This window comes from Apodemus sylvaticus, chromosome 14 (assembly GCF_947179515.1).
Source record: "Apodemus sylvaticus chromosome 14, mApoSyl1.1, whole genome shotgun sequence".
Classification (NCBI taxonomy): domain Eukaryota; kingdom Metazoa; phylum Chordata; class Mammalia; order Rodentia; family Muridae; genus Apodemus; species Apodemus sylvaticus.
This window is the reverse complement of record NC_067485.1, coordinates 9,447,929-9,465,552: the sequence shown is the minus strand read 5'-3', so window position 1 is coordinate 9,465,552 and position 17,624 is coordinate 9,447,929. Positions and strand designations below refer to the sequence as shown.

Below are 17,624 nucleotides of genomic sequence, written 5' to 3'. Positions count from 1 at the left end.
ACATCTTTTTTTAAAAATTTATTTATGCATATGAGTACTCTGTCGGGGTCTTCAGACACACCAGAAGAGGGCATCAGATTCCACTACAGATGGTTGTGAGCTACCATGTGGTTGGCTGGGAATTGAACTCAGGACCTCTGGAGGAGCAGTCAGTGTTCTTAGCACTGAACCATCTCTCCATCTTTTAACATCTTATCCCTGTCAGGAAGGAAGAATCAAAACAGAACCCTTTCTAATTATCCAAATTATACATTTTAGCACGTATATAATTTGAGCCAGGCATGGTGGCGCGTGCCTTTAGTCTCACATTCAGGAGGCAGAGGCAGGCAGATCTCTATAGGTTTGTGGCCAGCCTGGGAGTTCTAGGAGACCTATATTTCTGCAGATGGCAGGTTAGCCAAAAGTGCTGTGGTAACTATATAAAACCAGGAGACAATAGCTGTGACTATGGCGCTGTAGGCTATGCAGGGACGATGCACTGTGCCTCGCTCCATCTGCCCGCCTGCACTTGACCCACCTTAGCCCCCTTCTGCCCACCAGTCAGTCCTCAACCTCTTGAAGCTTAACTCTTCAAAAAGATCCTTCCCAAAACCTTCCTTCATCCAAAGTGTCCCTTTGGATGTCCCATCCAAAGGGATCCTCTCTCACTGCGGGACTGTGCACAGACGTGACTCCTGAGTTTCTTTACTGGATGTCTATCCTCATCCCCACACTGCAGACCCCAGGGGACCAGTGCTGTTACATCTACAGTGCCAGCGAAGGGTGTGGCAGGCAATTGGAACATTGGGGCTCAGACAGGCAATCATCAAGCCAGCCTCTCAGACAGCTCCAACCTGGAAGTGTGGTGTCTCGATAGGAAACGGGTATCTTGATCACTGAAGGGGCGGGAGCAAGGCCTTCAAATCACATAAATCCCATCACTCTTGTAAGGGCAGAAGAATGTACTCTTGTCTGTTCAGCCCCATGACTGCCCCTCCCAGTCATCTCCCCAACGGAAGCACTGTGAGTATGTCCTCTCTTGGGTCCTGTGCCTTTCCTGGCTCCTCTTTTCCAAGCTCCAGACGGACGGACGGTGGAGGGCCAGGCAGGGTTGAGAAAAGGGGAAAGGTTCACACGGTGTGTCATCACCACTGACTCGGTGAGACTCGTCCCCGCGCTCACCCTCCACATGCTCGGGGTCTTTGTGTGACCAAGGCTGTAAGGTAAACAGCATGAACAGCCTCTCACCGCAAGACACGAGGGCAGCCTGAGGAGAAGTCGCAGAGCTTCAAGTCCTTCATAAGCTAAGTACAACATGAGCTAAAGACTCCTCACTCCATGTTGGTGTTTCCTCTAGGCTCTGCCCCACAGTTACCTGGCAACAACCAGGTACGCCTGACTCACTAGAAAAAGGGCTGCCTGCCCCCTCCTCTCTCTCTTGCTCCTGCTTCTTTCTCTCTCCCTATTCCCCTCTTACCTCTCTCCACAGGCTCATGGCCGGCCTCTACTTCTCTTCTCTCTCTCTCTCTCTCTCTCTCTCTCTGTCTTTCTCTGTCTCTCTGTCTCTCTCTCTCTGTCTCTCTCTCCCTCCCTCCCTCCCTCCCCTCCCTCTTCTCTCTCCCTTCCTCCCTTCCTCCCTCCTCCTCCTCTTCCTCCTTCTTCCTCTCTCTCTCTCTCTCTCTCTCTCTCTCTCTCTCTCCCCTACCCTCTCAACTCCCCTCCCCATGCCCTGCCCTGAATTATCTCTATTTTATACTATATGGTTGTGTGGCTGGTCCCTCAGGAGGGAGGGACGCCTCAGCACAGACCTGCAGAGACACCCCTTCCCCCACACCATACCATGCCTCCACCAAACATATCTCTGGTCTCTCCTATCTTTTTATAAAACCCAACACCCCAGGGTTGGGCTCATGCAGAGGTATTACGTAACCTGAGCGCGAAAAGCACAGCTTACACCAGGCATACTTTGAACAGACAAGGCTATATTCTTCTGCCCTTACACTGACTGGCATGTGCCCAGGTAAAGTGGCGTCACTCTCTGCAGCTTCGTTTCCTGTTTAATGGCCCTGAGGAGCCGGGAGGGTTAAAGGGCAGGACGATGACGTGGCAGGTCCTGAGCGCATGCCACATGGGCCACTGGCAAGAGTGCCGCTGACATGGTGGGTCCTGAGTGCGTGCCAGGTGGGCCCCTGGCGAGGTTACCTGCACGTTCTCTTCTGTCACCTCGATCTCTGCGGTGTAGATGTAGTCAATGAGTTTGCTGAGCGTCTGCCCGTCCACGTCCTTGATTTCAACCTTCTTGGCTTTGCTCTCAGACATGTCACCTGCAATTCCACAACAAAACAGAAAAGGATGGGAATGTGGCACCTGTGGTCAATTTGCCTCGTGCGTCGTTGTCTTGGAAACGTGTGGGCGCTTGCCTATGCCCCCAGAAACCACTAGAGAGAGTCAGGCACAGGGATGTCAAGGTCATAATGACCTTGGGTCACTCATACACCACCTGTAGGCATTCTGTGTTCTGCCACCTGTTTCTGTGGACCAGGCTTTGAACTGTGCTTACCGACAACTGTCTCGGGGGCCAGGCAGGCGGAGCAAGCTCTTAACCAGCCCTGAAGGAGGGCAGGTCTTGTACGAGGAATCTAAATATGCACACATTATCATGACAACATGAAAAATTAGTATTTGTTAATTGCTAACTACGCCAAACACTGGGTGAAGCTCTTTAAATTCTTGCCTCTTGCAAACTTCACAGAAATGTGTGATGGTTGTAAAAAGTAGCTTTATTTTACATAGAGAAAAAAATAAACCAAATCAAACAAACAAAAAAAGCAAAACCCAGGAAGGGAGCTCATTCATCCTGTGGTCATACATCTAACTGCCACGGTGTGTGAAAGGGAGTCTGACTGCAGAGCCCCAGCCTTAAACACCATGGAGCACAGTCCCAGGGAGAAGGACAGAGAAGGGACACAGGCCACGCCTGGGAGCTACAGGAGACCTCCCAGGAGAGCGTACACTTCTCTGGGGTGACAGGATGAAGAGAAGAAGTTCAAGAGACAGCAAAGAGCAGGAGGGGCCGGGTGTGGGCCAAGAGAAAAGAAGAAAGGATCCAAGAGGGCGCTGTATCTGAGAGACAGAGAGAGGCTGGCGTGGCTGGGCACAGGGCACGGAAGAAAGCTGGAGAGGTGGGTACACATGGCCATGGAGGGTGGAGCCGTACGCATCACACCAGGGAGCTTCATGGCAAGGGTGACAGTGGTGAGGTCCTACCCAGGAGAAGGACAGGTGGAGTGTCCTCCTCGAGGACTTCATACGTGAGTGCTCCATCTACATCATTCCGTCCTTCACTCTCCCAATGCAACCCCTCTCATGCCCTACAACTCCCTCTAGAAGTCATGGCCTTTCCTTACACACACACACACACACACACACACACACACACACGTCTACATAAATACAACCTGTGGAGTCCAGGCAGTGCCGCTAATATGTCTATGTGTTTAGGGCTGACCATTCAAGATCGGATAAACTAAGGGTGTGGGGAGGCTCCTCTCTGGAAAGGACCCTCTCGCTCTGTGTGTGTGTGTGTGTGTGTGTGTGTGTGTGTGTGTGTGTGTGTAATCATTAACTGCCTTTAGATCTTCATCTAGGGATGACATCGCATGAGATTTTCCCATCCACATGACGTGCGGACTGGCCATTGTCATTTGGGGGTCCTGTTGTTATGATTTCATAGGTGCAGCCCTGTCATAGGAAGACACTGACTCTCAGCAGGCATGTCCTGGTCCTCTGGCCCTTACTATCTTTCTGTTTGTTCTTCTCCAGTACTCCCTGAGCCTTTGATTACAGGAGCTATGTCATAGGTGTGTTGACAGGGTGTGGGTAGGGGGATGGACACTCTATGGTCAGCTCTTGTCTGCGTTTTGGCCAGATATGGATTTCTCTGATGGTCTTCAGAAGAGATTTCTGAATGAAATCCTCAACGCAGAGGTGGGAGAGAGCTGAGCTGGAGGCGGGAGTTGCTGCTGGGAGTCCCTGGTAATAACCAAGGAAGAGTACACAGCCAGGAAGCAAGGACAGCAATAGCACCGCATGCCCAGTCACAAGACCCCAACATAGAACCAAGCCTCTTCAGCAAGCTCAGGGACTCGAGGCAGCACACAGCAGAGGCACCAATCAGAGGGCAATGCTGCGACACCAAGAGATGACACAGCGAGAAGCCCTGGTGTGAGCCGCCTGCAAACAACCTGTTGGCTGTTCTCTCTCGGACTCATGCCAGCACCTAGAAGATTCGGTACAGTATGACACTGGGTTCCCGTCGCCCAAGAATATATGGTGCAATGCAATATGTGGGCTCCTGACGCCCACCCCCAAGCTACACAATCACACCATCAGTCCACAGTACCCACCCTGCCACTCCTGTCACGTGACTCGAACAGGGAAAGTGGGTGGCGTTGGATTTGTCAAATCCTGCCTGCTTGTCAGACAAATGAGGCCAGGAGCTCCCACTCTTTCCTTTCTCTGAGTCCTATGACGGTCAATGACTAGAATTCACTGCATCCTGAGGCAGGAGGCTGTGGTGAGAAGGCAGGAGGGAAAAGTGGTAGACTCCTCCTGCCCCCCAAGATGGGGTCCCAATCCTCTTGCCCCCTAAGAAGGGGTTCCAATCTTTCTGTTTATGCTGAGTCATAAACAGAAAAACAAGTACAGGTAAAGAAATCAGAAGTTTATTTTGTTTTCCTCCAAATGGCTATTCAGAAGTTCACTAATGAGGGTCCAAATGCTCATTGTATCACAGAAATAAGTCAAAGAACACATACTTTAGAAATGGGATTTTGAAAGAGCAGCCAGCTATAAGAACCCAGAGGCATGTGGTCAGGTCCCAGGCACACAGCCTTTCCCTCTGTGGAATTTGTGTGGGAGTCAAGGTTTTTGAACTTTAAATAAACAATCAGAAATTACTAAAACCGTGTGAATAATCTGTGTGTGTTCACACATGCATGGGTGTGGAGGTCAGAAGGGTTCTATTTTCTGGGACAACAGATTTATCAAATTCTTTCAGGTTTCTGTGGCCTGTAAGAGGTGAGCAGGCTTCTCCAGACTGTGTGTTAGCATCCCGTACTGTGTTCACCGTGAGTCTGCGGTCTCTCCGGCAGTGTTCGCCAATGCATGGTTGTTCTGCTTTATACCACCCTGAACACCGTATGCACTGGGCAATGCCAAGAAACTGCCTGCAACACGTTGGCTCAGCCTCAAGAACAGGATGTTTTAAGGGCTGCAGCGTTTTTACAGCATATGTAAGTTGTTCTGCACCTACAGGAACAGAATCATTTAAATATGGAAAACTATGAATTTTCAGAATTTCCTGACTCCCTGCTTCAGCTTGCACCAAAGTAGCGTATCTCTGTCCCGTGTTGTGTTGGAATATTTGATTTTAGAAATTGCTGTCTGATGCGAAGGGAACAGAGGCAGAGGGATGCACAGAATGAGAGAGATCATTTGCTAGCTACGCTGTAGACACAGGGCTACCAGTTAGATACATAAAACACAAGTGAAGGTCAGCGAGAAGCGTTTGCCACACAAGGCATTCCTACAGGAGATGGGGGAGGGGCAGTAAGGGGAAGACAGAGGACTCTCTGGAAGCTGGAAGGCTAGCCTGGTCTACTAAGTGGTGAAGGGACTCTATTCCAAACACGGCGAGAAGGAAAGAACCAACACCTCTGACTTCCTCGTGGGTGCTTACACTCACATATACACACAAACATATGCACACACACAAACACACACACAAACTACAAAATTAAAAACAGACACTGAGTCAGTAAGTGAGCTAATTATTTCTCAAAAGCAGAAGCAAAAGTGGCCAATGTTCTTTAAACTGTCCAATATCACTTGCCATCCATCGCAGCCCAGTCGGCAGGGCTATCACCAAGAAAATCAGTGGCAATAAATGCTTTTGAGAACGTGTGGAGAGAGAAGTGTATTCACAGCTGGCGGGAGTGTGAACTGGAAAAGCCATTTTGGTAATCCAGTTCCCAAAAAATTTGACAGAGAACTCCTCGGTAAGCCAGCTACGCCAGTCCTGAACACACACTAAACACAAAACACATCCATGTGTGTTGGTATCTGTCGATGCCCCATTCACAACAGCAAGGAGGGGAGGAAGGGAGGCATCGACCACCAGCCAAGCGGGAAATAAACATGTCCTCTGCATACACAATGGACTTGTATTCTAATGTAAAGTGAAATGAAGTCTACAAGAAAACATTATATCAGGCAAGGTAACCCAGGTTCAGGAAGACGAGAATTGTATGTAGAGCTTAGCTTCTTAGTTCTTAATGGTTTTGTGTGTATGTGTGTGTATGCTGGGGCCAGAGGTCATACAACACAAAATGGTCACCATAAGAGCAAGAACAGAGATGTCAGAGAGTGAGGAGTGGGGAAACAGAACATAGGCCACCTGAAGGGAAGAGCCACTGGGCTACAGACACGAAAAAGGAGGTGGGGGAGGGGCAGTGGGGACAGGAATCAATAACTATTGTGTTTGAAATGCCAAAATACTCTGTATGCTGGCTAAAAAACGCATCTCTTTTAAAAATTGCTGTTTGAATTTCTGACCTGAATTTCAGTTTTTAATATTCTCTATAAATTCTGACTTATGATTAGCACAGCAACTTTGAGAAGGTTCTAAACATACTTTTGCCACCTTGAACTAGTTATGTATACACACTGTACTACGCATGTATGTGCAGTGCACTATGTGTGCATGTATGTGCAGTGCACTATGTGTGCATGTATGTGCAGTGCACTATGTGTGCATGTATGTGCAGTGCACTATGTGTGCATGTATGTGCAGTGTACTATGCATGTATGTGCAGTGCACTATGTGTGCATGTGTGTGCAGTGGCACTATGCATGTATGTCCAGTGGCACTATGTATGTATGTGCAGTGGCACTATGGATGTGTGTACAGTGGCACTATGCATGCATGTCCAGTGTCACTATGTATGTATGTGCAGTGGCACTATGCATGTGTGTGCAGTGGCACTATGGATGTGTGTGCGGTGTCACTATGCATGTATGTCCAGTGGCACTATGCATGTATGTCCAGGGGCACTATGCATGTATGTGCAGTGTCACTATGCATGCATGTCCAGTGTCACTATGTATGTATGTGCAGTGGCTCTATGGATGTGTGTGGAGTGTCACTATGCATGTATGTGCAGTGTCACTATGCATTTATATGCAGTGGCACTTTGCATGTATGTCCAGTGGCACTATGCATGTATATGCAGTGGCACTATGGATACGTGTGAAGCAGTGCTATGAATGCATGTACAGCAGCACTATGCATGTGTGTGCAGCAGCACTATGCATGTATGTGCAGTGGCACTATGCATATGTATGCAGTGGTACTATGCATGCGTATGCAGTGGCACTATGCATGTGTATGCAGTGGCACTATGCATGTGTGTGCAGTGGTACTATGAATGTGTATGCAGTGGCAATATGCATGTGTGTGCAGTGGCACTATGCATGTGTGTACAGTGGCACTATGCATGTGTGTGCAGTGGTACTATGCATGTGTGTGCAGTGGTACTATGCATGTGTGTGCAGAGGCACTATGCATGTGTGTGCAGTGGCACTATGCATGTGTGTGTAGTGGCACTATGGATGTGTGTGCAGTGGTACTATGCATGTGTGTGCAGCAGCACTATGCATGTGTATGCAGTGGCACTATGGATGTGTGTGCAGTGGCACTATGCATGTGTGTGCAGTGGCACTATGCATGTGTGTGCAGTGGCACTATGCATGTGTGTGCAGTGGCACTATGCATGTGTGTGCAGTGGCACTATGCATGTATGTGCAGTGGCACTATGCATGTGTATGCAGTGGCACTATGCATGTGTATGCAGTGGCACTATGCATGTGTATGCAGTGGCACTATGCATGTGTATGCAGTGGCACTATGGATGTGTGTGCAGTGGCACTATGCATGTATGTGCAGTGTCACTATGCATGCATGTCCAGTGTCACTATGTATGTATGTGCAGTGGCTCTATGGATGTGTGTGGAGTGTCACTATGCATGTATGTGCAGTGTCACTATGCATTTATGTGCAGTGGCACTTTGCATGTATGTCCAGTGGCACTATGCATGTATATGCAGTGGCACTATGCATGTATATGCAGTGGCACTATGGATACATGTGAAGCGATGCTATGCATGTGTGTGCAGCGGCACTATGCATGTATGTGCAGTGGCACTATGCATGTGTGTGCAGTGGCACTATGCATGTGTGTGCAGTGGCACTATGCATGTGTGTGCAGTGGCATGATGCATGTGTGTGCAGTGGCACTATGCATGTGTGTGCAGTGGCACTATGCATGTGTGTGCAGTGGCACTATGCATGTGTATGCAGTGGCACTATGCATGTGTATGCAGTGGCACTATGGATGTGTGTGCAGTGGCACTATGCATGTATGTGCAGTGTCACTATGCATGCATGTCCAGTGTCACTATGTATGTATGTGCAGTGGCTCTATGGATGTGTGTGGAGTGTCACTATGCATGTATGTGCAGTGTCACTATGCATTTATGTGCAGTGGCACTTTGCATGTATGTCCAGTGGCACTATGCATGTATATGCAGTGGCACTATGCATGTATATGCAGTGGCACTATGGATACATGTGAAGCAATGCTATGCATGTGTGTGCAGCGGCACTATGCATGTATTGCAGTGGCACTATACATGTGTATGCAGTGGTACTATGCATGTGTATGCAGTGGCACTATGCATGTGTGTGCAGTGGCACTATGCATGTGTGTGCAGTGGCACTATGGATGTGTGTGCAGTGGCACTATGCATGTATATGCAGTGGCACTATGCATGTGTATGCAGTGGCACTATGCATGTGTGTGCAGTGGCACTATGCATGTGTATGCAATGTTACTATGCATGTGTGTGCAGTGGCACTATGCATGTGTGTGCAGTGGCACTATGCATGTGTATGCAGTGGCACTATGCATGTATGTGCAGTGGCACTATGGATGTGTGTGCAGTGGCACTATGCATGTGTATGCAGTGGCACTATGCATGTGTATGCAGTGGCAGTATGGATGTGTGTGCAGTGGCACTATGCATGTATGTGCAGTGTCACTATGCATGCATGTCCAGTGTCACTATGTATGTATGTGCAGTGGCTCTATGGATATGTGTGGAGTGTCACTATGCATGTATGTGCAGTGTCACTATGCATTTATGTGCAGTGGCACTTTGCATGTATGTCCAGTGGCACTATGCATGTATATGCACTGGCATTATGGATACGTGTGAAGCAGTGCTATGCATGAGTGTACAGCAGCACTATGCAAGTATGTGCAGTGGTACTAGGCATGTTTGTGCAACGGCACTATGCATGTATGTGCAATGGCACTATGCATGTGTGTGTAGTGGTACTATGCATGTGTGTGCAGTGGCACTATGAATGTGTATGCAGTGGCACTATGCATGTGTGTGCAGTGGAACTATGGATGTGTGTGCAGTGGCACTATGCATGTATGTGCAGTGGCACTATGCATGTGTATGCAGTGGCACTATGCATATGTGTGCAGTGGTACTATGGATGTGTGTGCAGTGGCACTATGCATGTGTGTGCAGTGGCACTATGCATGTGTATGCAGTGGCACTATGCATGTGTATGCAGTGGCACTATGGATGTGTGTGCAGTGGCACTACGCATGTGTGTGCAGAGGCACTATGCATGTGTATGCAGTGGCACTATGGATGTGTGTGCAGTGGCACTATGCATGTGTGTGCAGTGGCACTAAGCATGTGTATGCAGTGGCACTATGCATGTGTATGCAGTGGTACTATGCATGTGTGTGCAGTGGCACTATGCATGTGTGTGCAGTGGTACTATGCATGTGTGTGCAGTGGCACTATGCATGTGTGTGCAGTGGCACTATGGATGTGTGTGCAGTGGCACTATGCATGTGTATGCAGTGGCACTATGCATGTGTATGCAGTGGCACTATGCATGTGTGTGCAGTGGTACTATGCATGTGTGTGCAGTGGCACTATGCATGTATGTGTAGTGGCACCATGGATGTATGTGCAGTGGTACTATGCATGTGTGTGCAGCGGCACTATGCATGTGTATGCAGTGGCACTATGCATGTGTGTGCAGTGGCACTATGCATGTGTGGGCAGTGGCACTATGCATGTGTGTGCAGTGGCACTATGCATGTGTGTGCAGTGGTACTATGCATGTGTGTGCAGTGGCACTATGCATGTGTGTGCAGTGGCACTATGCATGTGTATGCAGTGGCACTATGCATGTGTGTGCAGTGGCACTATGCATGTGTGTGCAGTGGCACTATGCATGTGTATGCAGTGGCACTATGCATGTGTATGCAGTGGCACTATGCATGTGTGTGCAGTGGCACTATGCATGTGTGTGCAGTGGTACTATGCATGTGTGTGCAGTGGTACTATGCATGTGTGTGTAGTGGCACTATGGATGTATGTGCAGTGGTACTATGCATGTGTGTGCAGCGGCACTATGCATGTGTGTGCAGTGGCACTATGCATGTGTATGCAGTGGCACTATGCATGTGTATGCAGTGGCACTATGCATGTGTGTGCAGTGGCACTATGCATGGGTGTGCAGTGGTACTATGCATGTGTGTGCAGTGGCACTATGCATGTGTGTGCAGTGGCACTATGCATGTGTGTGCAGTGGCACTATGCATGTGTGTGCAGTGGCACTATGCATGTGTGTGCAGTGGCACTATGCATGTGTGTGCAGTGGCACTATGCATGTGTATGCAGTGGCACTATGCATGTGTGTGCAGTGGCACTATGCATGTGTGTGCAGTGGCACTATGCATGTGTGTGCAGTGGCACTATGCATGTGTGTGCAGTGGCACTATGCATGTGTGTGCAGTGGCACTATGCATGTGTATGCAGTGGCACCATGCATGTGTGTGCAGTGGCACTATGCATGTGTATGCAGTGGCACTATGCATGTGTATGCAGTGGCACTATCCATGTGTGTGCAGTGGCACTATGCATGTGTGTGCAGTGGTACTATGCATGTGTGTGCAGTGGTACTATGCATGTGTGTGTAGTGGCACTATGGATGTATGTGCAGTGGTACTATGCATGTGTGTGCAGCGGCACTATGCATGTGTGTGCAGCGGCACTATGCATGTGTATGCAGTGGCACTATGCATGTGTGTGCAGTGGCACTATGCATGTGTATGCAGTGGCACTATGCATATGTGTGCAGTGGTACTATGGATGTGTGTGCAGTGGCACTATGCATGTGTGTGCAGTGGCACTATGCATGTGTATGCAGTGGCACTATGCATGTGTATGCAGTGGCACTATGGATGTGTGTGCAGTGGCACTACGCATGTGTGTGCAGAGGCACTATGCATGTGTATGCAGTGGCACTATGGATGTGTGTGCAGTGGCACTATGCATGTGTGTGCAGTGGCACTAAGCATGTGTATGCAGTGGCACTATGCATGTGTGTGCAGTGGTACTATGCATGTGTGTGCAGTGGCACTATGCATGTGTGTGCAGTGGTACTATGCATGTGTGTGCAGTGGCACTATGCATGTGTGTGCAGTGGCACTATGGATGTGTGTGCAGTGGCACTATGCATGTGTATGCAGTGGCACTATGCATGTGTATGCAGTGGCACTATGCATGTGTGTGCAGTGGTACTATGCATGTGTGTGCAGTGGCACTATGCATGTATGTGTAGTGGCACCATGGATGTATGTGCAGTGGTACTATGCATGTGTGTGCAGCGGCACTATGCATGTGTATGCAGTGGCACTATGCATGTGTGTGCAGTGGCACTATGCATGTGTGGGCAGTGGCACTATGCATGTGTGTGCAGTGGCACTATGCATGTGTGTGCAGTGGTACTATGCATGTGTGTGCAGTGGCACTATGCATGTGTGTGCAGTGGCACTATGCATGTGTATGCAGTGGCACTATGCATGTGTGTGCAGTGGCACTATGCATGTGTGTGCAGTGGCACTATGCATGTGTATGCAGTGGCACTATGCATGTGTATGCAGTGGCACTATGCATGTGTGTGCAGTGGTACTATGCATGTGTGTGCAGTGGTACTATGCATGTGTGTGTAGTGGCACTATGGATGTATGTGCAGTGGTACTATGCATGTGTGTGCAGCGGCACTATGCATGTGTGTGCAGTGGCACTATGCATGTGTATGCAGTGGCACTATGCATGTGTATGCAGTGGCACTATGCATGTGTGTGCAGTGGCACTATGCATGTGTGTGCAGTGGTACTATGCATGTGTGTGCAGTGGCACTATGCATGTGTGTGCAGTGGCACTATGCATGTGTATGCAGTGGCACTATGCATGTGTGTGCAGTGGCACTATGCATGTGTGTGCAGTGGCACTATGCATGTGTGTGCAGTGGCACTATGCATGTGTGTGCAGTGGCACTATGCATGTGTGTGCAGTGGCACTATGCATGTGTATGCAGTGGCACTATGCATGTGTGTGCAGTGGCACTATGCATGTGTGTGCAGTGGCACTATGCATGTGTGTGCAGTGGCACTATGCATGTGTGTGCAGTGGCACTATGCATGTGTATGCAGTGGCACCATGCATGTGTGTGCAGTGGCACTATGCATGTGTATGCAGTGGCACTATGCATGTGTATGCAGTGGCACTATCCATGTGTGTGCAGTGGCACTATGCATGTGTGTGCAGTGGTACTATGCATGTGTGTGCAGTGGTACTATGCATGTGTGTGTAGTGGCACTATGGATGTATGTGCAGTGGTACTATGCATGTGTGTGCAGCGGCACTATGCATGTGTGTGCAGTGGCACTATGCATGTGTATGCAGTGGCACTATGCATGTGTGTGCAGTGGCACTATGCATGTGTGTGCAGTGGCACTATGCATGTGTGTGCAGTGGTACTATGCATGTGTGTGCAGTGGCACTATGCATGTGTGTGCAGTGGCACTATGCATGTGTGTGCAGTGGCACTATGCATGTGTGTGCAGTGGCACTATGCATGTGTGTGCAGTGGCACTATGCATGTGTGTGCAGTGGCACTATGCATGTGTATGCAGTGGCACTATGCATGTGTATGCAGTGGCACTATGCATGTGTGTGCAGTGGCACTATGCATGTATGTGCAGTGGCACTATGCATGTGTATGCAGTGGCACTATGCATGTGTGTGCAGTGGCACTATGCATGTATGTGCAGTGACACTATGGATGTGTGTGCAGTGGCACTATGGATATGTGTGCAGTGGCACTATGGATGTGTATGCAGTGGCACTATGCATGTGTGTGCAGTGACACTATGGATGTGTGTGCAGTGGTACTATGCATGTGTGTGCAGTGACACTATGGATGTGTGTGCAGTGGCACTATGCATGTATGTGCAGTGGCACTATGGATGTGTGTGCAGTGGTACTATGCATGTGTGTACAGCAGCACTATGCATGTGTATGCAGTGGCATTCATGGTACTGACAATTAAAATTAAAATAACCAACTGAAGAATACCAAAGGTGTTCTGTGCCCTGCGGTATCAGATACTCATCAAAATGTAACTCTTTCTGTCCATTCATCTCATTAGTGTAGAAATACTTTGAGATCTTTAAGAACTCCTGTGGAGGCCTGAGCATCAGCGCCTCTGGAAACATGCTTACCGAGAATGCAGGAAGCCCTGGGTTCAACCCCAGCGTGCTCAAACCAGATTTGATAATGTGTTTCCTTAACTCCAGCACATCCAGGGAGGTGGAGGCAGGAGGATCACCCTTGGCCAGACAGTGCGTGTCTTGGCCAGGCCTTCCTCTCCCAAAAAGTAAAAAATAAAAATAAAAGATTTGCTTTAAAATGAATTCCTCTATGACATTATCAATTAATATCTGGTTTTATATTTTTATATGGTCCATGATCATGAGTAGAGAAAGTTTAAGAAACTCTATTCTGAAGTTTTTTTCTTGCTTCTTTGGATAACTGTGAAATTTCAGTAAACAAGAAAATAAAATGAAAAAGAAAACATTGGGGTCCAAGGCAGCAGCTAGTGTCTGCGCGCTCCATGGGGGTTCTGTGAGGCAGCTCAGTGAGCAGAGGTTCCTGACCCCCAGACTGACCACTGGAGCTCAGTATCCAGAGCTCACGGGTGTCTCCTGATATCCAGTGTGATGTGTACGCACACACAAACACACGCACACGCAAACATACAAAATAAATAAATGTTCAAAAGAGGAGTTCCCTTGTAGTGAACTAAGAGATGTAATTGGGGGGTTTAGAGGGCTGGAGAGATGGCTGAGCGGTTAAGAGCACTGACTGCTCTTCCAGAGTTCAAGTCCCAGCAAAGACACGGTGGCTCACAACCATCTGTAATGGGATCTGATGCCCTTTTATGGTGTGTCTGAAGACAGCTACAGTGTACTCATATAAATAAAATATGGAGAGAGAGAGAGAGAGAGAGAGAGAGAGAGAGAGAGAGAGAGAGAGAGAGAGAGAGAGAGAGAAGAGAGAGAGAGAGGTAACTGTAGTTACATAACTGTAGAGAACAATTTTATAATTTTCTAAAATTTTCTGTGTTCACTTGTGTGTGTGTTCTCTCTCTCTCTCTCTCTGTCTGTGTGTGTGTGTGTTGCTTGCATGACTGTGTGTTGACATGTGTCTGTCACAGCAGACATGTAAAGGGAGGACAACATTAGCTTCCCTTTTTAGCCAGTGGGTCCCAGGGATCAAATTCCCATCTTGGAGCTTGGCAGCAAGGGCCTTCCTTAACCCGCTGAGCCATCTTCCCGGCCCTAATTGTATTAACCCCTGTGAAACAGCAGAAATGACTATACCACATTAAGATTTTAGTTTAAACTGGCCCTGAAAATGGCAGTAACAATAGTCTCACACTAGACTGGGCCCTCAGCTCAGTGATATCCACAGAATGCCCTTTAACCCTTGTCACAGTCCCCAGAGCTGAGTGGCCTTACTACCATCTGACAAATTATTGAATTGCCATTTCAAGAGGTGTTTATACACAGATGAAAGACTTAAAGTCGGCCCAACTCTAGACCTACTCTAGATTCGTGTCTAATAAACCCTCCATATTTTTACCCCTGACTCTAGCCAACGCTTTGACAAAAGTTAAAACATGGGTCAACAGTCTAAGGGCAAGTCACCATCCGATACCTAGCTACTGAGAACCAAGCGGCCAAGGTCTTGTCGCCTCGGGCGCATAACTTAGGGCCTGGCTCGAAACAAACGCTGAGGAAGTATTTTTCAGAGTGGGGGCCAAAGGAGGAAGCTCTCTCTTGGTAGTCCATGTTGCTGTGAGCTGCAGTCATTCCTGATGGGGAGAAGCCATCCAGGGGCCTGCTCATTCTTTGCTTTGTTTTGTCTAGTGTAAGACAGTCTTATTATGTCCCAGGCTGTCCTCAAATTCATAATTCTCCTGCCTCAGCCTCCCAGGTGCCATCACATCCAGCTAGGATCTTGGCCCTTCTTGACTCTCCACTAACCTCTAATAGTTTGACAAAATAGTTACAGAAAATAGAAAGTCAATCCCTGTAACACTTCCCGCCTCTGAGATGAACCCAAGGAGAGAGGCCCAAGGGCCACCACTGCTGGCCTTTTCCCAGGGCGCTCTGCCAGACACCCCAGAGAAACTCATTTTACATATCTTTGGCTGTATCTCTGCTTGTCGTGTATCATCATGCATATCCAATGAGGGACAGACATTTGTTCATTCAGCTAGTACATGCCAAATATGCCCCACCTGCTAGACCTAGGACCTAAGTGAACTAGCCATGCATCTGCCCTCACTGAGCAGATCTGGGGGTTGGAGGTATAGACACACAACTGCAAAGGGTATTAAATGCTAAAAACGGGGATGCTACTCAGAAGACTGTCAGCCAGGAATCCCTGCACCCCGACGCTGAACACACGGGAGCATACTTTTGCTTTCCTGGTCATGGAGTCCACTGCTCCCATTGGATTGATTTATATTTAAAAGCCAGGTCTGCAGAGTCCAGGACAGCCATGGCTACACAGAGAAACCCTGTCTCGGAAAAAAAAAACAAAAAACAGAAATCCACTGATCTGGAGGTGACTTAACTATTCGAACATGTAAAGGTTTGAGGACAACATTAGCTTCCTTCTTTTTCCAGTGGGTTCCAGGGATCAAACTCTGTCTTCAGGCTTTTCAGAGGACATGAGACTAAGGGACAGTGTTCCAGAAGAGGCAATAGAAGTGAGGGAGAATGTGACCTTTATAGAAGCATAAAAAGTTCAGTCTAGGATTAATGAGGTAGATCAGCACAAAAACCTCTGACCAATAAAAGCTGACCTGGCTCCACCAGGAACCCATGAGACAAGGAGAGAACCAACCCTCAGAACTGTCCTCTGGCCTCCCCATACATTCTGTGGTGTGGCATGCATACATGTGGGGGGGACACACACACAAACACATACATACATGCACACATATGCAGGATGCAGGATCTGGGCTGCCTACATGCCAGCAGACATTAAAGAGTCCAGACTTTTCCTGTGTAGGTGGTAGGAAGCGCTGGCAGAGTTTCAGCAGCTGAGGATGCATCAGGTGCTTATCTGGGGAAGATCGCTGTAGCTACACCATGTTAAGTGGCTTGGGGGCGGGAAGAACAAACCTGGAAGCAGGTTACCCACTGAGAAAGCCCCTGTAGACAGCAAGGGAGAGACTCTGGTGTCCTGGACTAAAGGACACCAATAAATTTGAATTTGAAGTCTCTGAAGACTCTGCATTTGAACCTTGAACTCAGTCCTCTCTCAGAACCATAGAAAACCCCAAAGAACAATTAATTCCATGCCCCGATCAATTACAAGAGTCCACATTCTAGATTCTACAAACACACTGAAAGTACAAATGAGATCTTTTTAGAAAAAAAGACTGCCAAACAGGAACAGGTGGGCAGAGACTCAAGGAAGATAAAAATTCTTAATTATCATACAAGATTCAAGAAGACTAGAAAAATCACTGACTTGTCTTCCAGACAAGTCCTGTCCCATTATTAAGCCTATTCTCAAGCCTAAACAAAGGCTTGACAATGAGAAACAGTATATTGGCAGAAGGCTTCTGAAGAGCATGTCCTTGCAGGGAAGAAAAGGCTATGTTCAAGAATCCTTGTATTATAGAATTCTCCCTTCCTCCTGTCTTAAATGCTCTCTACCGTAATTTAATCCTGTGCACTAGGCAGAAAGAAAACAGAAAAAGACTTACCCCTTAAATGATCCCTTACAAGTGTTAAGATGGTGTTTGTAACCCTCACCCAAGTTCTAAGATGTGCCTTTCCAAATCAGTGGGCTAGAGCTGAGCTCTGAAGGCTGTTAACTTCAGCTGTTAACCTCACACACAGCGGAAAAGACATATTCTATCTTCTCCTTGAATCCCAGCCAGGCTTCTACAATCAGTGGCCTGAACGATTTCACTGCCAAAGCCTAACGTCCATCTCTTAGGAAATAAAGACATTTCCTGTCCTGCCTTTATCCCTAGGCTGGTTAAGAAGCAAAGAAGACCGTGAGAGTGTGAAGGCCACAGTGAGGAAGAACACCCCAGCATCCAGAACCCCTGGAACCTC

At 48.2% G+C, this 17,624-nt stretch overlaps 1 protein-coding gene across 6 annotated transcripts in view; it reads right to left on the bottom strand.

Annotated features, from left to right (window-relative positions):
• Positions 1-17,624, bottom strand: part of Klhl3 (kelch like family member 3) — a 130,371-nt gene that overhangs the window by 69,032 nt on the left and 43,715 nt on the right. For all 6 annotated transcript variants that reach the window (XM_052157324.1, XM_052157328.1, XM_052157323.1 and 3 more), the window contains one exon: positions 2,182-2,303. In XM_052157324.1, the coding sequence (XP_052013284.1) occupies positions 2,182-2,303 (122 nt within the window). The remainder of the gene's footprint in view (positions 1-2,181; positions 2,304-17,624) is intronic.